Here is a 21,878-nt window from a genome sequence, read left to right as displayed (position 1 = left end):
TCTTGAATATCTTTTATTACTGTGTTCTCCCCAAAAAGTAGAAATAAAAGCCTAAAGATACTTCGTATACATTACATGTTGTACTATCTCATTCCTCGTCCTCTAGGCCTCCTACGCTACGGTTACATTTTGACCATCACAAATGCAGAGAGGTAAAAGAAGAGAAAGGGAGAACGAGAAACAGCAAAGACAGAAAAAACATGCTTCTATTACTTTGTTGGTGCACTAAGACACAACTCATGTTGTAAATGTATTTACATTCAAACATACAATCAGTGCCAGAACAAACTAATTCAGTAAACCTTGTCTCTGGACCAAATCTACACAGGTTAATTATATAGCTTACCTCCACAAATTCAAATTCTAGTGCTGAAAATCAACAAGCCATGGAAACATTTGCTACAATAGCATTTAAACATGAACATGGGCGTTTCCATCCCTAATGTTTTTAATAAATAACCCATGTTTGTTGTAGGGAGGCTCTACCAAGTGCTACATATTAAATGCCTGCTACATAGTGATCAGAGCAGAGGTCCTTCTATATCAAACAAAATCCCTTGAATGACTTGTATAAAATGCAGTCATTACATTTTGGACATTCAGCGCATAGTGAGACACAGATGTCCACAGGACACATTGAAGGGTCAGTACAATACCAGTTCATTATTTAGAAACCATAGTCCATTCAAAAGTGAAATATTAATTTAAGATGAAATCTGAGACTTTACCCTGTCATTTGTAAACAATAGTTTTTGTTGCATCTTTGCAGACTTGTATTTGTTGCACGTGAAGTGACCTTTAGGAGGACAATGAAGAATCCTTCGATGACGTAGGTGAACTGCAATCCTAAAACATTCGAAAACACAGTGACCCTCTGACTGGTATATTCTTACAATTGATCGTAATGCAAAGACATTCTCAAAAAGCATCAGCGTAGGTATAAAACAAGTGACAATCGAGACACATTTGTCAAATCTTATGCTGTTTTTGACATTCTTTCGTTTAAGAGCGTTTAACCCTTTGTGAGAGTCATACAAAAAATCTTGAAGATCCATAAAAAGATTTTCACTTTTTCACGGCCGTCAAAAGTGCTGGTATAGCAATTACAGATCCTCTTAAAAGTCTATTACTGAAAAAAAAACAGAAATACATCATCCTCTACATGCTGGTAAAAGGTTACATTTATTCAACCTGTAACAAAACAGAAAAAGAGACTAACCCTAAACCATTCTCATATTAGCAAGACTTACCCTCGTTCCTTCTCACTGTCCTCGTTTATTCACAGCGGCTCGTTTTCACGTGTAGTCCGAACATCTTTGTTTGTTCATGTGCGAGTAAATCACGGAGATTACTCTGTATAGTACTGTAGTTTTCAAAGAAAAAGCCAGATGAAGGATTCGGACCCTGAGGGTAAGTTAGTCAGTAGAGTACAGTACAGGAAGCAGCTTTGACAAACTGTATGCTATAAAATAATTCTCATTTCTATACATACCAAAGGCTGGTTTCTCTATTGTATTTCATAGAAGAGGACAATTATCTCGGGAAAATATCTTGAGTGTATAATGTTCTGTAGAGAAGCTATACAAAATCATTTCTAATCTAAATTTAGAAAATAATTCCCTGAATGATATATTCCTGCACACTGAAAACTCAGCGTAGCCTGAACGTAATACTCACAGGATAAAAAGTGTCATTCAGATAAAGAAACCAGAAGCATCAGAAGTTCATGACGAGGTTAACACAGGTTCAGAAAGGGCGACACTAATGTTTGCGACACTAGTCACAAATGGGTAAACAGAGGGTTAAACTGTATTTTGTTTAACCTACATAGCTTATAGACCTATAATTATATCAGAAGACAGTCCCACCTTATGTACAAGTGATGACAAAAAGTCAGCATGTATCCTTTCCTCTGGGGTACATCACATATTCCACTTGTGTCCCATAGGTGATATTTTCAAAGTTACAAACGCCATTCGTTTCCTCCACACCTCAAGCTTAATAAATAGACGGACCATAATAAACTTCACATTAAGACTGGAAGACTTCCACAGTACATGCTTGCTCAAGTAACAAAATACATGAAACAAATAAATTAGATATAAACATCACATTTGAAAGAAACGCACAACAACGTTTTAAACAACGATTCCTGTGGTAGGTTTTCCTCCCTTAGCATTGAGCTCCCTGGTAGCTGTGTGTTTGTGTTGTAATTGTTGCCGTTGAGCTACAGACACAACAGACTGCACATTCCCGCTGAGGTAAATACAAAATGGCAGACGTAGTTTTTGCAAGTTGACCTGAGGGATCCCGAAAGAGCATGTGACGCGTTGCTGCAGGAAGACTTTGCATTAAGTCCTCTGGATTTTGTAGGTAAAATGGCTGGGGTTCCAGGTAGGGCTTGTCCCACACAAGTAAAACTGTGAACTAATTACAAAATGTTAAATACACCTTGAGGAGGCTGAAAAACAGGGTTCACTTTGATTTACAGACAAATTCTTTATCCAAAGTCCTTTTCTGAAATAAAATCTTGGTCATTCTCTGCTGGTAAGACGGCAGGACTGAGTATAAGGCGCTTTTTGTTGGGGATTTTTTCAGAAAACATTTTTTTTTAAAAGAATTGTACAGAGAGAAACTAATCCCAATGAGTGCAGCTTATTTTATCGAGGATGTGAGCGTGTTTTTAACACACCAGAGTATTATGTTCTGGTGGTAAGAGTGTGCTACTTTCCACCTACTGTTTCGGTCTGTGCGGGACTGTGCAGGGGAGTTTCACTACATGTCGACACTATCTGTGTCACTATCGTACAGTATGTACAGTCTGCTTTTACAGGACTTTGGATTTATACAAGTAGGGTTGGGGAAAGAGAACTGATCTGTTTTCCATTACAATATTTATCCGTGTGTCCAATGTTGTGTTTCACATGTTGGACACCCTCAGCTGTAGGGGCTTGAGAAGCAACCTCGGTGCTTTGACACTGACTGTCTGCCCGGTTTGTCCTATGATGACTGGAGACCACAGTCCTTGTTTTTCTCCAACACTTCGATGTTATTCACATTCAAAAAGGGAGGAGGAGAATGATGTAAATAAAAGAGAAGTTAAGGAAATTAAAGAGAGATAATGTGAGCTTATCTCTGCAAAGCGCTGAGACAAGCGGCTGAGTTACAGCGATTGGCTGACACTCTGTGTGTGGGCGTGGCTGGGCCAGGGGAGTAATTCTGATTGCTCGCCGCCCTGTGAGTGGGTGTCCCTGGTCCAGGGGAGAGATTCTGGTTGGTGGAGGATCTGTGGGAGGGGGAGCAGTATTGAGCCTGCTGGGAACAGCCGGGGCAGTGGGTGGGGGAGTCGCACCCTGCGACAGGCGAGGAGGAGAAGAACGGGGATGAGGGGATCGGGGAGGTGGAGAAGGAGCGGTGCAGAGGGGAGGAGGCGGGGGACATGAGGGGGCTGTTCTGGAGATGCCACAGAAGCTCATCGTTGTTTCGGCTCAGCCGCTTCTTCTCAGTGCTCTCCTTCTCGACCGAATCGTGGAGGTTGGCGTTCTCCTCTGACAGTTGCCTGCAGGGAAAACAGCACAGAAGAAACAAACCTTAACATAAAGGAGTATAAAAGTAAAGATTACATTAAGACTTAATGTAAATGTGTCTTACCGGGAAAGGACTAAGTTATTGTCAATACGAGCCCTCAGATCTTCATTCTGCTGCTGCAGAACCTGGACTTTCTCCTCAAGGAACACGTTCTTTTGGGCCTGCTCAAAAGTAGAATACAACCACAGTGTAATCTTCATTCACATAACACATTATGTGTATCCAGACCTGTGTGCATGTGTGTGTGTTTGTTGAGATTGCTTTTTTTGAGCCTACCACTTTCTCCAGGTCGGAGATCTTCTTTTCTTGATGATGTATCTGCTGGTTCTTCATTTCCACAACCTCCTTCAAGCTCTTCAGATCTTGCTCAATGTGCTGGTATGGAGCCAAAGCATCCTGTTACAGATAAACAAGAAGAAAGATAGACAGTGACTGATGGGGTTTAGAAGTATAGAAGTTCCTGTGTGTGTTTTTCTTTTTACAGTAGTTGAACTCACGACTATCTGTTCATCTGTACTCCTTCTCAAAGCCTGCTCAAAGCGTTTGGCTTTGTTCTTCAGACTCTGGTTTTGAATTGTGAGGGTATCCACTTGATCCTGAAAAAGCATCCACACACACAAACACAGTAAGATAGCCCAGTGTGAATTAACAACAACAACAACAACAAAACCATTAAGTGTCATTTGCATGGCAACAAACCTGTAGAGTAAGCCTGAGTTTCTCAAAATCCTCCTCAAGGAGCATCTTCTGTTGCTCGTGAGCTTTCCTTAAGTCTGCACACAGATACAGAAGCACAATAGAAAAAGAGAGTTGACATTGTTTCTAACAGTGCTGGTGTCATTTTAAATGAGGTTTAAAGTCACACCTCTCATGGTGCGGGCGTGCTCCTCGTGCAGAGTTGCCATGGTGATGTTATGCATGTCTCTGAGCTCCTGAATGGCTGCCTGGTGGTTGACTGTCATCTCCTCCATCTAACACACACACACACACACACACACACACACACACACACACACACACACACACACACACACACACACACACACACACATACACACACACTTTAATGACTGATCAGATTTCAAGTGAAAGATAAAACAGACGCATCTCCCATGATGCTTTTCTTTCTCTCACCTGTTCCTGTTGCTGAGTCCTCAGCTCCTGGATTTCTGACCGATGCTCCTCCTTCAGGTGTTCTGCCTCCGCTGAGTGACACTTCCTGAGCCCCTCCTCCACAGCAGCCAGCTCGGCCTCTTGCTGCAGCTGCAGCTCCTGCAGCTCTCGCTCAAACGCCACCTCCAGCGTAGTCTTCTCCCGATAGAGTCTCTCCCATCGTGCTGAATTGGATGCTGTGTATGAAGCAGAGTGTATCTTATGATGTTATCTTATGAGAGAGATCAGAATATAGAAAGTTGTACTGTACACACATGACTATTCAAACTAGGTTCAGGATTAATAAACTTTCATTTAAAATGTGAAAGTAAAACTTTAATTTGGGAGTCAATAATGTTCATTTTAAATGACATTAATAATAATAATAATTAAATTAATGTTCTTGTTTTTTTATTCAGCGTAGCCTATAATGTATTCATCTCTTTCAAATACACCAAAGCAGAATTAAATAGTGACTCTTTCAAACTGTCAGAACAAATCACTTGTTTAAGTCACCATTGTTAGTGTTATTAGTAACACCTGTGCGGTCACCTGATGTGATGTTTACTTAGTTTTGTTGGTCAAATGTTGGTCCCCACTCACCCATTTCCTCTCTGATGTTTTGCATTTCCAGGGACAATTTCCATTGATTTTCTTTTGTAGTTTTATTCTGAAAATTGTAAATAAACAACATGTTGACATTTCTACAATGAATTCTTGAGTATGGATGCAAACAGTGAAACAGCTAATTGACTGCAGTCTAATGAATGTAACAATACTACGAGTCTACTGCCATGCTAGCTCTGTGAGACTTTAGGCACAGTGGTGCTTTAGCTGAATGCTAACTACAGCGTGATAACATGGTGTTGTTTGTTTGCCATGTTCATCACCTCAGCGTGCTAGCAAACTAACATATAAGTAACTAATTGGTACAAAGTACACCTGAGGCGGATGTATTAGTTTAGCAGTTTCTTGGACATTAACCAAAGTATTGGACAAACCTTTACAGCTGTGTGCTAGCATGGCTAAAAACGAAACCTGTGCCTTAATGTTTATAAGAAGAAATATAAAAATAAAGACAATAAGAGCTGCTTGGGAAAACACTACTGTAGATGTTGCTAATTAAATAAACTCATGCATGTACTTTATACTTCATATTGTTGTCCACGGGAATACAGTAGCTGTTGTGTCTGATGTATGCCAGCAGAGGGAGCTAAAACCTTTTCAAACAGGCCCAGACTTGAACTATTCCTGTCTTATATTGTCTTATATTGTATCTGTATTGTGCACTGCTTCACTCAGACAATGACCATAAAGAAGTCAGACAGTCCCTCAGACTGTCTGGCAGCAGAATTACAGCTATCACACCTCAGAGGCTAAATCATTCCATTAGACACAGGAAGCTGGATAAAACTAGCTCAGTGACACACTGAACTCTGGAGGACCGTTCCCATAGTCACAATCACTCTTGCTCATCTTGCAGCTGAAGGACTATGCTGTGAATCTCATTTCACCTCATGTTAAATACTGTATGTGCTCGAGAGTTCATGTGTGTGTGAGCATGTGTTTCCTACAATCCAGGCTCTGAATAAATGGAAAGGCTGAGACACTGTTGTATATCTACATAAGTTAATACATTTACCTTAAGACCTTCTCTTTAGTCAGTAAAATGTTTAATTGTGGGGGAAATATAAATCATTATGGTGATATTGATTTATACTTCCCACCATGGAGTAATTTGCCATTTTAAGTCTTGCAAATATTTAATTTATTAAGGAAGCCTATGTTGGTACAAAATGCGGTAGGTGCCGCATTACAGTATAGCCTTATTATGGTGTAAGACAATATTACTTTTGGAGTGTATACATTGTATCATTAAAAGTGGCTACCTTGAGGCAGTAATGCTGAGTGGTGATAATAAAGGCTTCCAGACCCAAGGAAGTCTTTCTCAGTTCTTCTCTTAGAGCTCCCAGCTGCCTCTCCTGCTGCTCACAGCGTCCCTGCAGCCTCTGAACCTAAGCGACAAAGAATAAAGTCGAATACAATGGTGCAAACTCCAAGAGGTGCTTGAGATTCTCTCGCCGACTCACCTCCTCCCTTTGCTCTCCTTTTTCTTTTTCTTCTGCTTGCCTTTCTCTCTCTTTCTGTTGAGCCTCCTCTTTCTCTCTCTGAAGGCTCTCCTGCTGTTCCTGCTGCAGCCTGAGGGGGGCCACGTGGCGAGGGGACCCCGGGGGAGCTGACCCCCGCACTGCTGCTGCGGGCCGCTGCCCAGACTGGACTGTAGGGAGAGAAAAAACAAACATAGAAAATTTAATTAAATAAGAAATTAGTCGTTTATTATTGAAAGAAATGGTCAAATATGATATACAAATATTCAAATAATATATTGTATTTCCCATATTCATTAGTCATGGACTAATTCTTAAATCTAACCGGCGTACATCTAATAATTCGATTGATGAGTATTAAATCAGAGGAGATTTTGACCTGACCTATCGCTAACGACTGTGCTCACATGATAAATGATAGTGGGTTAATTGAATCTTTTCTACAGAGGAAGCCTTTGGGGTAATTCCCAGTCTGGTGTTCCTCATGATGGACCACCTAGCCTCACGATGAATGTGATCATTATCAAGAAATGATTGAGCTGTAATAATGTAATGACACTGTTACAGTGTACTTGTACCAGTGTATTATTTGTATTGTGTTTGTGTGGCACATTTCAGTAAAGGCCATTAATGATGGCGGTAATTTAAAGGCCAGTCAAACACATAAACAAGTGAAAGCCATTTTCCCTTGGAGGGGGCATAACCATTAAGCTGCAGTTGACATACAGGCGGGATGATTAACCTCTGTGTGAGTCACCTTGTCATGTAGTGTGAGCACATACTATAGCCTGCGGAGGTACGCAGCATCAGAACACGGCTTTACCCGGATAGATGAAAATTATTTTCAAATGTACTGTCTGTATGTTCACACAGACTGACAAACGAGCCTGTGTGTGTGGGTGTGTGTGAGAGTGTCTGCACACACAATAACACAACCACTGCAGCTCAGCATCACCTGCCTAAACCATATCATTCGGGCCTACTGAAGCATGAGGCGCGGTCTCCATGACAACGTGAGGCTGGGCTTGGGGTGTAGGGTCCCAGGTAATGAGTGAAAGATCGCTTAGAGGGAGGTGGGGGAATAAAATGAGGGGAGCGCTATGGGCCACGGGTGAACGAGAGAAGAGAGTGGCGAGACAAAGAATTCAGTAAGAAGGGGGGAAGGTACCTGAAAGTATGACTGTTATAGTGAAAGATGTTTGAGGCCAATTTAGAGAAAAGAGAAGATTTTAAAGTATACATATATATATATCGAACACATACTTGCAAGTGTATATGACCAAGTAAAGCCTAACATGGGGAGATTAACTAAACATCAAAAGGTTAAACAAAGGATGTATTTTCATAAATCCAGGCTTTGATTCTAAAAATGTGCAAAACTGCAAATATCAGCAAATGTTTCAATATTACATCTTCATCAGTATCTTTGCCTTGAAGGCACATTAGGATTCCCTGTCTTTGAAAACGCCTTCTAGAAGTCGTATGTAAATGACGCCTCAGTTGCAGGCACACACACTCAGACATCTGTAGGTTCTACCTGAAAGGTTAGGGAGAGTTGAGTGAATACTAAATACTAAGTTTATGTGACTGAGTGTGAAGGCAGCATGCAAATGATAGCAGAGGGGTTGATGGAGGAGGAATAATGTGTGTGTGTGTGTGTGTGTGTGTGTGCGCGCGCGTTCCTGCCAGGGTGTGGTTAAGAGGTTATTCATGGGGTAGATTACATTTTCATCTCAACACTGACATGTTACTGACACACTGTCCAGAGCCGCTTCAAGCAGGAGCAGCAAACTCTCAATATCTGTAAATCCTTGCAAACAACAGAAAAGCTACAGTGCTGAGAATCAGAGAGAAAGAAAATGTTTTTTATTTTGCGACTGTGTGGGAGAAGACAAGGTCTTGCAAAAGATGCGAATAGAGAGAAGTGTAGCCCAAGGAGATATGTGTCAACTCTGCAAGGAAAGACGGGGAGGCCCTCTGCAATCCTGTGAGAAAATGATTTTACCACTGCAGAGCCAAGAGGAAGAAAGGCGCAGACTGCATGGATCAAAGCACGAGATATTTGAAATAGATACAAGCTGCTTCTGGGTGTGGGTGGATTAAGAAGAGGTCATAAATGTAAGGACAATTTTCTGGAAAGGTTTGGGATGATAGACAGATGGACTGTAAGAGGAGGAAAAAGAACCACAGTTTATGCATGTGCATTTTGTATGATGTGTTTTGGTAACAAGGGTAAAGACTCACCCGGGGACTGAGGTTTGGGAGGAACCACCGCCAGCCTCTTTGGGGAGGAAGGGAGAGAACGTGTGACCTCTGAACTCCGCTGGAACTCCTTCCTGCCGACTGTCAATCAACAAGGATACAACCAATCAGTGGGTTTACTTTATCTTAGGAAAGCACACAATAGATGACAAAGTAAATACAGCATGTTAAAAAGCTACCTGTCAATCAAAATTCCTCACACACAAGCACCAAACCAACCATCGTTCCCCGCCGACTCCTCGCTCTCTTTTCAATTTCTTCACTGATTTTCCCCCTCTCCCAACTTTTTCAATCTTTCTGTTACTCTCCTGCTTTCATCTCCAGCTATCTCCCTCCTGCTGCGTTGTATAACTATGTCCCACGGGACTCCGGGTCAAAGAGAAGCTGAGCATACTGGGATAGATGTGCCCATCACCTCCCTGCTCTCTGTGACATTACACACTTTGCAGCCGAGACAATCAGGAACTCTGTCGCAGAGTAGGTGGGGCGCGTGGGAGTAGAGAAAGTACCTGGATTTTAAACAATAAATGTCAAATGTGTTACCCAGGAGAGGGAGAAAAAAACAGATGATAGTGAATAAGGAAAGAGGTTTCAGGAAGTTAGCAGGGAATCTGTTGTGAAGCAGAGATGATAGGAGAGAGGCCTTGAAAAGAAACTAATTAGACCTGTAATGGGAAAGAAGCCTCTGATCCTGAACAAATCCCCCAAATAACCCTGGAGAGATACTTCAGGCCTGCAGAGGCAGTGTGTATGTGTGTGTGTCTTCACTCTTCACTGTGCATGTGTTGGTGCAAATGTGCCAAGTAAACCCCCCAAACACACACACACACACACACACACACGCTACCGTACTGTTACTGAAACCCAGCAATACTGTCTTGAACTTGTACTTGAAGTTGGAGTGTAAAGTCTACTTTAGACAAACACTTTGCCAAGTATATTTTTGGCAAGAGGTAGCTGTGAGGTGTTAAGCTGAATTGAACATAAAGACTAGAAGCAGGGGCAAACAGAATATAAAAAAAGAAAATTAACATGCCTTCCAGCAACGCTTAAATGATCCTGCTCAGTTATTAGGCTACAGTATCACATTTTGAATAAACAATATTTTGACATAGTGCATGCCAAGAACCAATTATACAATTAATTCAGCAGTATGAAGGTAAACTGAGAATGTATGTGGATCATGTAACAAGGCTGCAAAGTTCTCTGCAAAACAGCTGATAACACGTGTCTGCACATGTCTGACAAAATGTGTGAGTCTGTGCTGCCTTGAGACAGACTGACAAAAATGTAATATATAGATACACGAAGTGGGTTGACAGAGACTCCTCATCAATAATTTACAGCACATTTAAAATCACCTAGGACCTACAGAAACGCTGTCTGCATTCCTAACACACAGACATGGCGGGGGGAAAGAAACCTGTTGACAACATCACAAGAATGATCTCCACATTGTTCTTCTGTCTAAAATGTGTTTTAGCCTGGTGTTCCTTTTTGAGATATTCTGCTCACACTACAGCAAAGAGTGTTTCTTATTCTATCAGCCACTATAAAAGTTTAAAGACATGAGATAAGTGTGATACTACAGGACTTCTGGTGTTCATTTCCATGTGTGAAAAATACAACCGTGTGAAAAGCATCACTGCCTGTGCACCTCCTCGCTTCTGAACACAACGTATTGGCACCGTCCACCAGGACAGTTGTGACCCGACAAGTTCATAAACATTAATTAGCAGAGGAACGTGTTAAATGTGTGGTGTTTGTGTTTTATGGTACTTCTTTATAGCTTTAAAAGCTAAAAGCGTATTATAAGCTTTGAAAGCACACGAGAACGTGCTGTCTTCATGAACAGGATGTCACGGTGCGGTAAAGGAGGACCCAAATGCAGTAAAACATATGAAAACTAAGATCATAACACAGGAGCACACTGGAATAAATGGCTGAAAGAAAGCACCTTCAACATATGCAGTAAATGATCTTGTAAGTGCTGAAACGTTAAGTTAGTGCCTTCCAGCATTTCTCAAAATGACCTTCAACAACGCCTGAAACAGGAGCTTGTGCTTAGTTAGGTACTACACTGTACTGTATATGGAGGCAGAGGAAAGTTTATATTTATGCAGTGCGTATGCCTCTTCTACCATGGATTTCTCACTATATACATATTTAACAAAAGTCTTGTATCTAGAACTAAGCGCTTGCTCGTTGATTCCCAAATACTGACTATAAAACTTGTTGTTTACTATTTACATTTTAGAAAGCTAAATATTCATCTGCGTCTGAACACCAGTACATACATAATACATCATGTATGGATTGCTGGTTATCAAATGGTTTACCACATATTTCACAACAGCATGTGACAATAGGAAGCTCTCTCCATAGAGTAGAAGAGCGAGCAGCACAGGAGAGAGAGAGAGAGAAACAAGAGAAGGACGACAGAGGAGACAAAAGAGAGAGAGAGCGGAGAGAGAGAGATAAGAAAGAAGAAGCAGGCGAGAGAGATCGAGGCGCGAGGCGGAGAGGCGAGAAAAAGGCAAAAGAGAACGAGCGAGCCAGAGAGGAGAGAGAGAGAGAGAGAGAGCGCGCCCGGCCGCGGCAGCGCGAAAAGACGAAGAAAGCCGAACAGGAGAAGCGAGAAGAGAGAAAGAGAGAGAGAGATAGAGAGAGAAAGAGGAGCCAGAGAGGGAAAGCAAGCAGACAGAAGAGAGAGCGCCGCTAGAGAAAGCCTCCCTACCCGTCCTATCCTCTCTCATTACTCTCCCCTCTCTCCTCTCACTCTATCTCCCTCTACCTTCTCTCCCCTTCTCCCCTCTCTCTCTCTCTCCCTCTCTCTCTCCATGTAGAATAGTATAGTGTGTTTCGAACAAACAAATGACGACTGTAGTTGAACCAAGCATCAAGCTTTATTCTCCTACAAAGACTACGACTGACCTCCGGGGGAGTTTCTTGGCTGGGCAGGCAGGTAGCGGCGGTGCAGGGCTGGGGTAGATGGCGGCTGAAGGCTGTTGCTGCGGCATGGTGCCCCTCTCTGGGGATCTGTCGACGGAGGGCTGGTGGTCACTCTATGAAGAGGAGGCTCCTCGCTCACACTCAGACCTGGAATACAGGGAATCATTGTGTTTATTCACTTTTTAATTTAGAGTAGATACATTAGATTACATCTTTAGGGTTCCCTTTCTGATTTGCTACATCTCAATTGTCGTCTCCTCCTCTGACTTATAATCACATATTGGTTTTCCTACAGTCTGATAGTGCTCTCAATCTTCCTTTTGTTAACCTGCAGCAGCACAGTTCTCTTGCACACAAACACACAGTCTGACACACATGTTTACCCGGGGACGCTTTAATGCTTCCACATGAGCACATACATACACAGAACAAATATAATGCATGCACACAGAACTGCACCAATCATTGCTCATACCGCCATAAAGTGCAGCTATAATCTATTTAATGGCTAGCAGATAGTTTACACACTTGCAAGCACACACTCTCACACACTGCATACATCCTGCTCATCTCCCCGATCAATGAAGACACAACAGATTGCCTGCACTTTTCCACCTTCGTCGCGTGACAAGCGGGGATGAACAATTTAATGTAAAGCTGCTTGTAGGAAGCCATGAGATTGGTGATTAAGCCATGTTGTGCAATCTCTCTGTATCCCCAGATATTAGTACTCTTTGGAAAATGCGATGGCTGCTGGGAAAATTTAGATACTAAGAGTTTCTTTTGGTCTGAATTGTCTTAAATCCCTAAGGCGCTCAGGATTAGAAGAGTAGCTACACTGCAGGGAGTCCCGTTTATTCAGAGCAGCTTTGCCTTTGGTGTGGATTGTTTTCGGTGACCAGAGTATCCTACCTCCCTGAGCATATTCAAAGTGCAAAGACACACAAAACACATACACAACACTGAGCTACTTATAATCATGCTCTTTCATTTGCTGCCTTCAGCATTTGCTGCATTCTACCAATATTGTTGAAAATAGTGAGGTAGTTGGTTTGACGTTGACTCATTAGGTTGCTTACAAAGACTATGAGCAGCCAACACAGAACTGAGCAGACTAATGCTTTGGCTCTAGTCAAATCAACTTGCTCTTTTTTGGTTTTCAATTCGCGAAGGTTGCGGATTGTACCTGATACTTTTTTTTATGTACTTCAGTCGAGTTTCCAAGTGAGCTAAGGTCAAAACTAAGCCTGGCAAGCAGCGCTGATGCAAGTATTAAATTAAAAAACAATATTTTCAACTACTTTTAAAGCACTCACACACCGATAGCAGCAAGCTACCATGCAAGGCACTACAGTATGGTCAGGGGGAGTCAGGCATTGAACCATGAAGCCTGTAATCAGTGGAGAATGTGCTATATCTGAGCCACAGGAGAGTTTTGATGTTGTGAAGATCTGCCTGAAGCAACTGCTGATGAAAATCATATGTTTTCAGGGATTGGAAAATAGCAGCAAAATAGCAGACCACTGTGCACAGTGTGCACAACCATGTTGCAAAGACAGCAAGACATTGATTGTGATTTGTGACAAATGTGGGTTTGATCAGTGCAGTTACAGTAGTGTACTGTATGTGTAACATAGTACAATATTGTCTGTAATAATAATGTATATAAACAGAATATACTTGTATTTTATCGAAAAGTTCTGAAAATGTTTTTTTGGAACCTGTAAATGAAAAATACACCACTATTTTACAAAACATACAATTTAGGGTAATACAAAGAAAATGATCATAATCTTTTATTGAAATGTGCAAAAACAATGTATTCTGTAATTTAACCTGTGTTAAATAAAGTGTCTCTCGTGGATTAAGCGGATATACAAGCAATGGTTGGGTTAGATAATTATTTTTTATTGAAATTGAATGTTAATAAAACCACTATAGCTAAATGCTACATAACACATATGAGAATGCTTTGCTGCTCATGTTGCTGCCTCATCATTTACTAGTGATGCATGTTACATTCCCAAAAGCTTCATTAGTCAACCCAGAGTTCTTCTGGGCTTTGAGTAGTGGGGCTATTTACAGTATTCCCTCATCATGAACCACTCAAGGTCAGAGGCAGTGCGTTCAGGCCAGATCGTATACAGAGCTCTGCACTGGTGTTACTGAGCTCCTCAATTACTGCTGTCAACATCCTCTACACATGAACACGTCCATTGCTTCTTAAGGATATAAACTGCATTTCTAAATAACAAAAAAAAACCTCAAATGCTTTGACTGGTGCTCCGTTTTCTGAGTTGACACAAATCAATTGGCTGGTTCATATGAACTGAGATGCGCTCATTAGTCATAGGTCAAACATTCCCGGAGCACAGAGAGGAAGAATAAATGATGGTGTTGGGTAGTCAGACACACAGAATTGAGGAATGCCATGAATGATAAAAAGGAAAGTGCCATTCAAGGGCTTAGAGAAAGAGAGAAAAAGGGATGTATTTCATTAATGGTAAAAGCTAGCTGATATGCATCAGTGATTGGCAAAATGCCAGCCGATAATAGATAACAGAGCGTGAGGAGAGGGGAGAGGGGAGAGGGGAGAGGGGAGAGGGGAGAGGAAGAGGCTGACTGTGTGGAAACAGGATGAAGCAAACAAAAGAATATAGAAACAGATACAAAGAGGAGCCAGTGGCAAGCTTAGAGTATTATGAAGACGGATGGAAAATATCAAATTTATTAAAAAGGGACCATGAGCAAGTAGAAACAGCTGAGGACAAAGACAGCAGGTTTTTGGGAGGCCATATTGGAGCACATTGCACCTCACAGCACAACTAATGCCAGTAGAATAATGCTGACTCGTATACAGCGACTGAAGAGAAAACAGATAGGTCAGAGGTTTCTATGTGCATCCTCAGAGTTTTCCCTTTGGTGTATATGGAAAACGGCACGAGAACCCATTATGATTTCATTGTAAATAAGCAAATTCAGACCTCGGAGGTGTTTAATTTGACTGTAGCATTAACCGCTATGTGCTTGTCAGCAAAATCAGCCCGTTCACAGTCTTGCACTCGTCTGCTTACCTAAAGGAATTGATCATGGTGTAATTGGTTCAGGTCGCATACAAGCACACACAACCACTGTGAGCTGGAGCCACTGCACAGATTGCAGTGCTGATATGCCAAAGAAATAACTCTTATTTCTTCTAAAACGTACAGCCCCTGGGAAATAACTGGACACCTTAAAATGCACTGCATGCTTAAAAAAAACCCAGCAGCATCTGGTACGAATGGACTCATTAGGATATTTAGGAGATGTATCCATATATAGATACAACCAGAAATGGAAACTGTGTTATCATCTCAAATAATCTAATCCCACACAGAGAAATTTGTAGTTGTTTAAAGAAAGTTAATAGTGCTTTTAGTTGATTTCAAGGTCTAATTTTAAGTGTGCCTGTTTAATTAGACTACATGTTCTCACAGGCAGATGTCAGCTTCATTCATCACTGTTCAATGCAGGACACATAGTGTGTAATTGAGCTTGAAGTTTGTCTTCATCAGAGCCGACGATTTGTTCCGCTTATTAATCGTTGCTTCCTGTCATTCGTTTAAAGCTGCTTTTAACTGTCACTCTTCATCCATCAGTCATAAGGCGCGGTACACTTGATTCCCTATTAATCCTGTGATCTTTTATATTTTTGCTATGCTCACATACATATATACCGTCCATATACACACGCAATATCTGCATAAGAGTTTAATGCTGTCATGACTCATGAGAGAAATATGGAAATATGTAGCGATGTGTGTGAAAGTCAAGGTTAAAGCCGCATACATAAAGCACAAAATAATGGGCATGCAGAGACCTGGGCTGCAGACTGTGAGATAGATTAGATAACACGGGAGCTGACAGCAACATCCACAGGCCTCCTGTCCTCTGCCAGGACCCAGATGTCAGGAGATTAAAGGTTCAGTTCAACCAGAGGGACACAGGGAGTATTTCTCCTCTTATGGTCAAGAGAGTGATGCTTCTCCGTTGTAGACCAGCAAACCGATCGAGCGGCGTTGTAAGTATGAGATTTGAATAAATCACAGACTTCTCCTCCTGAAGTGTTATTTTAGAACTCATAGTATAATCCCAAAAGCTTGGAGATTAAGATAAGAAAAAGAATAACAGTGCTGCTCGACACAACAGTGAAGTATCTGTAACAAGGAAAGGTTTAGGACAAGAGCAAACACTATGAAAGGATAAAGCCAGATCAGGAAAGAATGAGGGATTAATGGGTGATGGTGATTGTCTTTTAACCTCATGACCCGGGTTCAAACCCCAGCGACTAGCTAGAATCATTCCTGCTGAAGTGTCCTTGAACAAGGCACCGGGGGCTAGTTTTACATACAGTAGGCTACACGGAAGCTCATCTTATTGTTGTGCCTTTCATTAAGTTTGTGGTCATACTCTGCGTAAAATGACGAGGCAACATCTTAGTGGTGCTGCCGTCACCAACACTTCTATAGAATACGGGGGAATTAAATGCTCTTTTCCACCACAACCTTTCTTTCTGTGCAAATCTGCACCTGCCTTTTTAGAAAGACATTTTCACACAAACATGACCCTCGCAAACTATGTGAAGGTTACTGTGGCAAACTCAGTAGAGTGCAAAAAGGGGGGGGGGGGAGTTCTATGAGTCTCTTGAAATCTAAAATAACATGGATGAAAGACAAAAACATCTACGTTCCATTTACTTTTGAAGTAGATGGAAACATAAAATAGCAAATACAACTTAAAGCTGCACACATATTCTCCAAATAGTGTCTAGTGTATAGTAACTAACTCCACATTTTGCATCATACTATTCTAAAATTCCTTTTCAGCCTTATTGATGAAGTCATATCACAAAGTGTGAAAAGAATATTTACAGAAATGATTCGCTGGCTTTGAGAAAAACAGCAGAGCATTTAAAGGAACCAGAGTGAAAACTAAATGAAAACTTTGAGAGATAATATGAAAGCTCCACAGGATGAAAACATGTTCTTACACTGAGTATTAGGCGAAAAGCCCATACATGCTGTGGAGAGGATGAGGAACAGAGATGCTGTTGGGAAAGATTTTGATGATAAAGGCTATATTTTCAGCACAATGCAGAATAAGTATGTTTTAATGTTTGACTGTGAGGCTTTTGTTTTTTTCCCCCAACACTTTAATTATTGGGTTTCCAGACAAATAACACATAACAGTAGTGCACCGAGTTTCACATGAAGTTTAAGTAATAGAAGATCAAAAAAAGAACAGAAACAGAATAAGACTAAACGAGTGTTCACATACGCTTGTAAATATGAGGAGTACGCACCAGTAAAACACAAAGTGAATAATTTCCATAAATTAGGTAGGGACATCAAAGTGATCTAAGAGTCTGGGATGGTGGTAACGGTCAGACTACATGTCTTTTTAAATCTAGCGGACAATCCTATCAGGGTATATCTAATCCTAGAGTAATAGGTAGGTGGAGCGGGGGAACTCCACTTGATCATTCCTAATGTTTTTGTCAACCTGTACCATCAGTTAAGCTCATAAACAGTGATTAACATGGAGCTAGATAAAATACTGGGACTTTATCAGTTAATGAACAGGCCCCGTTGTGCCCATCCTCACTGTCACAGCTCTGCTCCTTCAATAAGCCTCTGCCATGTTAGTTTTCCTCTCCTCAGCCGCAGAATGGGAGCCATATCTAATTGGCCTATCTAATTTGCTGCTCTTCTAGTGTGTGTGTGTGTGTGTGTGTGTGTGTGTGTGTGTGTGTGTGTGTACACGTTTGTGCATATATGTGTGTGTGTGCATGCACCATAGAAACCATCTGCTCACAGTGAGCTAGCATGAGTCACAGACCAGATCTGAGCCATGGCATCTGGGCTACGGCATCCACTCTCCTCCCCGGGCCAATCCCTCCATGCATCTCTCTTTCCGATCTTTTCTCTCCCACACTCTCTCTTACGCTCTCCCCTTTGCTCATTTTGTGTCATTGAATTTGCTTTTATCATTGCATCTCTCTTCAGTTCTTGTTTCCCCCCCACCCCCCCATCAGCTGCCTGATTGGTTTGCCCTTCCGTTCATTTGATTTTCATCGAAGGAGGAGACGGCTAGAGGTGGTAATGCTCTAATAACACAAAGTTTGTTTTGCCGATTGAGTTTCCATCATGGAGTCAGCGTGGCTTAAAGGCACAGGCTTCATCAGCCTCCTCCTGCTGGATTCTCCTCCCAGCTACGTAATGGAGTCTGTCAATCACAGTGGAATTAACAACGTCTCCCCATAGATTTCTTACAAGCATGGATGCTCTCTCTCTAATGCACATGCACATACACACATCCCTGAAACACCATAGGGGATGTCAGCAAATGGGCTGAAGGGAGGATTGGGCTAATCGCTAATCAATGTCATATAGAGTAACCTATAGTCAACCCAGATGCTAGACAAACACACATAATTGCATGCATACAAATATGCAAACAGGCGACAAGAATCAATTAAGGCCATACCAGTTTAGTAACCTTGGTTACTTGTGAGGGTGTGTAAGTAATTCTGTTTTTTTTACTGCAAATAATTGTATTTTTAACTCGCAATAAAATACTGCCAGGCAAATTCCTCCTTTGTGAAAACTTACTTACAGTATATCTCAAAAGTGAGTACACCCTTTAGATTTTTGCAAATATTCTGTTATATCCTTTCAGGGGATAACATTATCCTACTGAAACTTTGATATAACTTAAAGTAGTCAGTGTGCTGCTTGAATAACAGTATAGATTTATTGTCCTTTGAAAATTACTCAGTACACAGCTGTTAATGTCTAAACAGCTGGCAACAAAAGTGAGTACACCCCATAGTGAACATGTCTAAATTGTGCCCAAAGTGTCAATATTTTGTGTGACCACCATTGTTATCTAGCACTGCTTTAACCCTCCTGGGCATGGAATTCACCAGAGCTGCACAGGTTGCTTCTGGAATCTTCTTCCACTCCTCCACGACGACATCACGGAGCGCACGGATGTTGGACACCTTGCACTCCTCCACCTTCCTCTTGAGGATGCCCCACATGTGCTCAATTGGGTTTAGGTCTGGAGACATACTTGGCCAGTCCATCACCTTAACCTTCAGCTTCTTCAGCAAGGCCGTTGTCATCTTGGAGGTGTGTTTAGGGTCATTATCATGTTGGAAAACTGCCTTACGGCCCAGTTTCCGAAGAGAGGGGATCATGCTCTGCTGCAGGATGTCACAGTATATATTGGAATTCATGTGTCCCTCAATGAAATGCAGCTCCCCAGTGCCGGCAGCACTCATGCAGCCCCAGACCATGATGCTGCCACCACCATGCTTGACTGTAGGCAAAACACATTTGTCTTGGTACTCCTCACCAGGGTGCCGCCACACACGCCGGACACCATCTGACTCAAACAGGTTTATTTTGGTCTCATCAGACCACAGGACATGGTTCCAGTAACTCATGTTCTTGGATTCATTGTCTTCAGCAAACTGTTTGCGGGCTTTCTTATGCATCGGTTTCAGAAGGGGCTTCTGTCTGGGGCGACGGCCATACAAACCAATTTGATGCAGTGTGCGGCGTATGGTCTGGGCACTGACAGGCTGACATCCCACTTCTGCAACCTCTGCAGCAATGCTGGAAGCACTCGCACGTCTATTTTTGGAAACCAACCTCTGGATATGACGCTGAGCACGTGGACTCAACTTCTTTGGTCGACCCTGGCGAGGCCTGTTCCGAGTGGAACCTGTCCTGGAAAACCGCTGTATGATCTTAGCCACTGTGCTGCAACTCATTTTCATGGTGTTGGCAATCTTCTTATAGCCAAGGCCATCTTTGTGAAGCGCAATAATCCTTTTTTTCAGCCGCTCAGAGAGTTCCTTGCCATGAGGTGCCATGTTGTCCAGCATTCAGAGAGAATTGTGCCCAAAACACCAAATTTAACAGCCCTGCTTATCATTTACACCTGAATCCTTGTAACACTAACGAGTCACATGACACCAGGGCGGGAAAACAACATCATTGGGCACAATTAGGACATGTTCACTATGGGGTGTACTCACTTTTGTTGCCAGCTGTTTAGACATTAACAGCTGTGTACTGAGTAATTTTCAAAGGACAATAAATCTATACTGTTATTCAAGCAGCACACTGACTACTTTAAGTTATATCAAAGTTTCAGTAGGATAATGTTATCCCCTGAAAGGATATAACAGAATATTTGCAAAAATCTAAAGGGTGTACTCACTTTTGAGATATACTGTATACTACTACTATTTGGCACTACTTATAAACCGGATTCTGATTCTGTTTCTGATAATAAAGGGTTGGTACTCCCAAAATACAACAAATATATAGGGTAATATATATATATATATATATATATATATATATATATATATATATAGTAATATATATATAGTAATATATATATATATATATATAGTAATATATATAGTAATATATATATATATAGTATTATATATATATATATATATATATATATATATATATATATATATATAGTAATATATATATAGTAATATATATATAAAGTAATATATATTCTTACATACCGCTGGTGGTATCTAGCCATGCAGAGATACATCTTTGAATTTCTACCTCAATCTCAATATAGTGTAGTACCAGAGAAATAGTCCCTATAAAAGTGTCTGTCTATAAACAGTGTGTTCAGTGGATTATTCTGAGTAACCGGGACATTGTGTCTCGGAGAGATTATGCTGTTGAATTTTTTTAAAGGTCATTTTTCAATGCTGTAAGCACCATAAACAAAACACCATGTAATGCCATGGTATTTGGGTGGACGCAGAAATGATGTGAGTAATGTTGCCAACTCTTTAACGCTATGATTCTGAGCTAAAGCCTGTGCAAATTATAGCGCAATCCAAGTAGTTTTCCTCTCCACACATCTGCATGTTAACCATTGATCAGTGCGGGTTGACGAGCTACAGTATGACAGTGGGGAGTTTAAACTCCAGGGATCCTTCCTCTAACCCACTTTACTAGAGCCCGGAAATCCTTTCTTCCCCATCGCTCTTTTCCTTAATGATTTCTCCTATCATCCAGAGTCCCTAATGGAGTCTGTTTTGCTTGCCGATCAATGGGGAGAACGAGCAACTGAGCCTGCTTATTCTCTCTGTTACAGAGGGAGGTACCGGGTTTGCTGCGGCTCCCTCAACATCCTTGATGGAAGCATGTGTACGAACTCATCTGTCAATCTGTCTGTTCTTTGATCCGAGTTGGAGCTTGGTGCGAGGGGGCAAAGATCCCCGAGTGGTAGAGGAAAATCACGGTTTCCGCAAACAATCCTCACATACACACTTCACACACTTGAAAACACTCACCTGCATGAACAAAGAAATACAGACAAAACAAAGCCCTAGGAAATTAGAAACTGAACTTTTCTGTCCCCATCGGTATTTCACAACATCTATCTACAAATAGGTTTGTGCAGTCATTCAGAAACACGTCTCAATATGTCACACAGTGCCTTGGGCTTTTATAGGGAGTTCAAAATGCAATTATTTTGGGGAAAAATTGACAATATCTAAAATTCAAATTAGGGAATAACTTAACTTTGAACAAAATGTCACCCCCACTTTTTCAGCTTTTCTGAATTGCCCTTAGGACAAAAGAAACCCCAAAAGAAACATTCAGTATTTCATCATCATCATGCAGTAATTTAGGGTTAAGGCTCTAGGTAATTTTTAATATCCAGCCCGTTTCATTACATGGTTTTGTAGGGAACAATCTGAACAGTCAGATGTATGCC

General features: G+C 41.4%; 1 protein-coding gene across 2 annotated transcripts in view; it reads right to left on the bottom strand.

Moving 5' to 3' along the window:
- Positions 1-2: 2 nt before the first annotated feature.
- The window catches only part of mtus2a (microtubule associated tumor suppressor candidate 2a), a 42,376-nt gene continuing 20,500 nt past the window's right edge, over positions 3-21,878 (bottom strand). The window contains exons 5-16 of one of the 2 annotated variants that reach the window (XM_029448204.1): positions 12,045-12,209; positions 9,093-9,191; positions 6,831-7,018; positions 6,630-6,755; positions 5,344-5,410; positions 4,723-4,937; positions 4,454-4,559; positions 4,288-4,361; positions 4,086-4,184; positions 3,865-3,984; positions 3,652-3,752; positions 3-3,559 (exon numbers count right to left, since the gene is read on the bottom strand). In XM_029448204.1, coding sequence (XP_029304064.1) covers positions 3,130-3,559; positions 3,652-3,752; positions 3,865-3,984; positions 4,086-4,184; positions 4,288-4,361; positions 4,454-4,559; positions 4,723-4,937; positions 5,344-5,410; positions 6,630-6,755; positions 6,831-7,018; positions 9,093-9,191; positions 12,045-12,209 — 1,790 coding nt within the window. In that variant the 3' untranslated portion in view covers positions 3-3,129. The remainder of the gene's footprint in view (positions 3,560-3,651; positions 3,753-3,864; positions 3,985-4,085; positions 4,185-4,287; positions 4,362-4,453; positions 4,560-4,722; positions 4,938-5,343; positions 5,411-6,629; positions 6,756-6,830; positions 7,019-9,092; positions 9,192-12,044; positions 12,210-21,878) is intronic. The other variant, XM_029448205.1, reaches the window with a different exon arrangement.

The sequence above is a fragment of the Cottoperca gobio genome, chromosome 14, assembly GCF_900634415.1.
Source record: "Cottoperca gobio chromosome 14, fCotGob3.1, whole genome shotgun sequence".
Classification (NCBI taxonomy): domain Eukaryota; kingdom Metazoa; phylum Chordata; class Actinopteri; order Perciformes; family Bovichtidae; genus Cottoperca; species Cottoperca gobio.
Note: the sequence above shows the minus strand (reverse complement) of the source record. Positions and strands in the feature narration are given on the sequence as shown.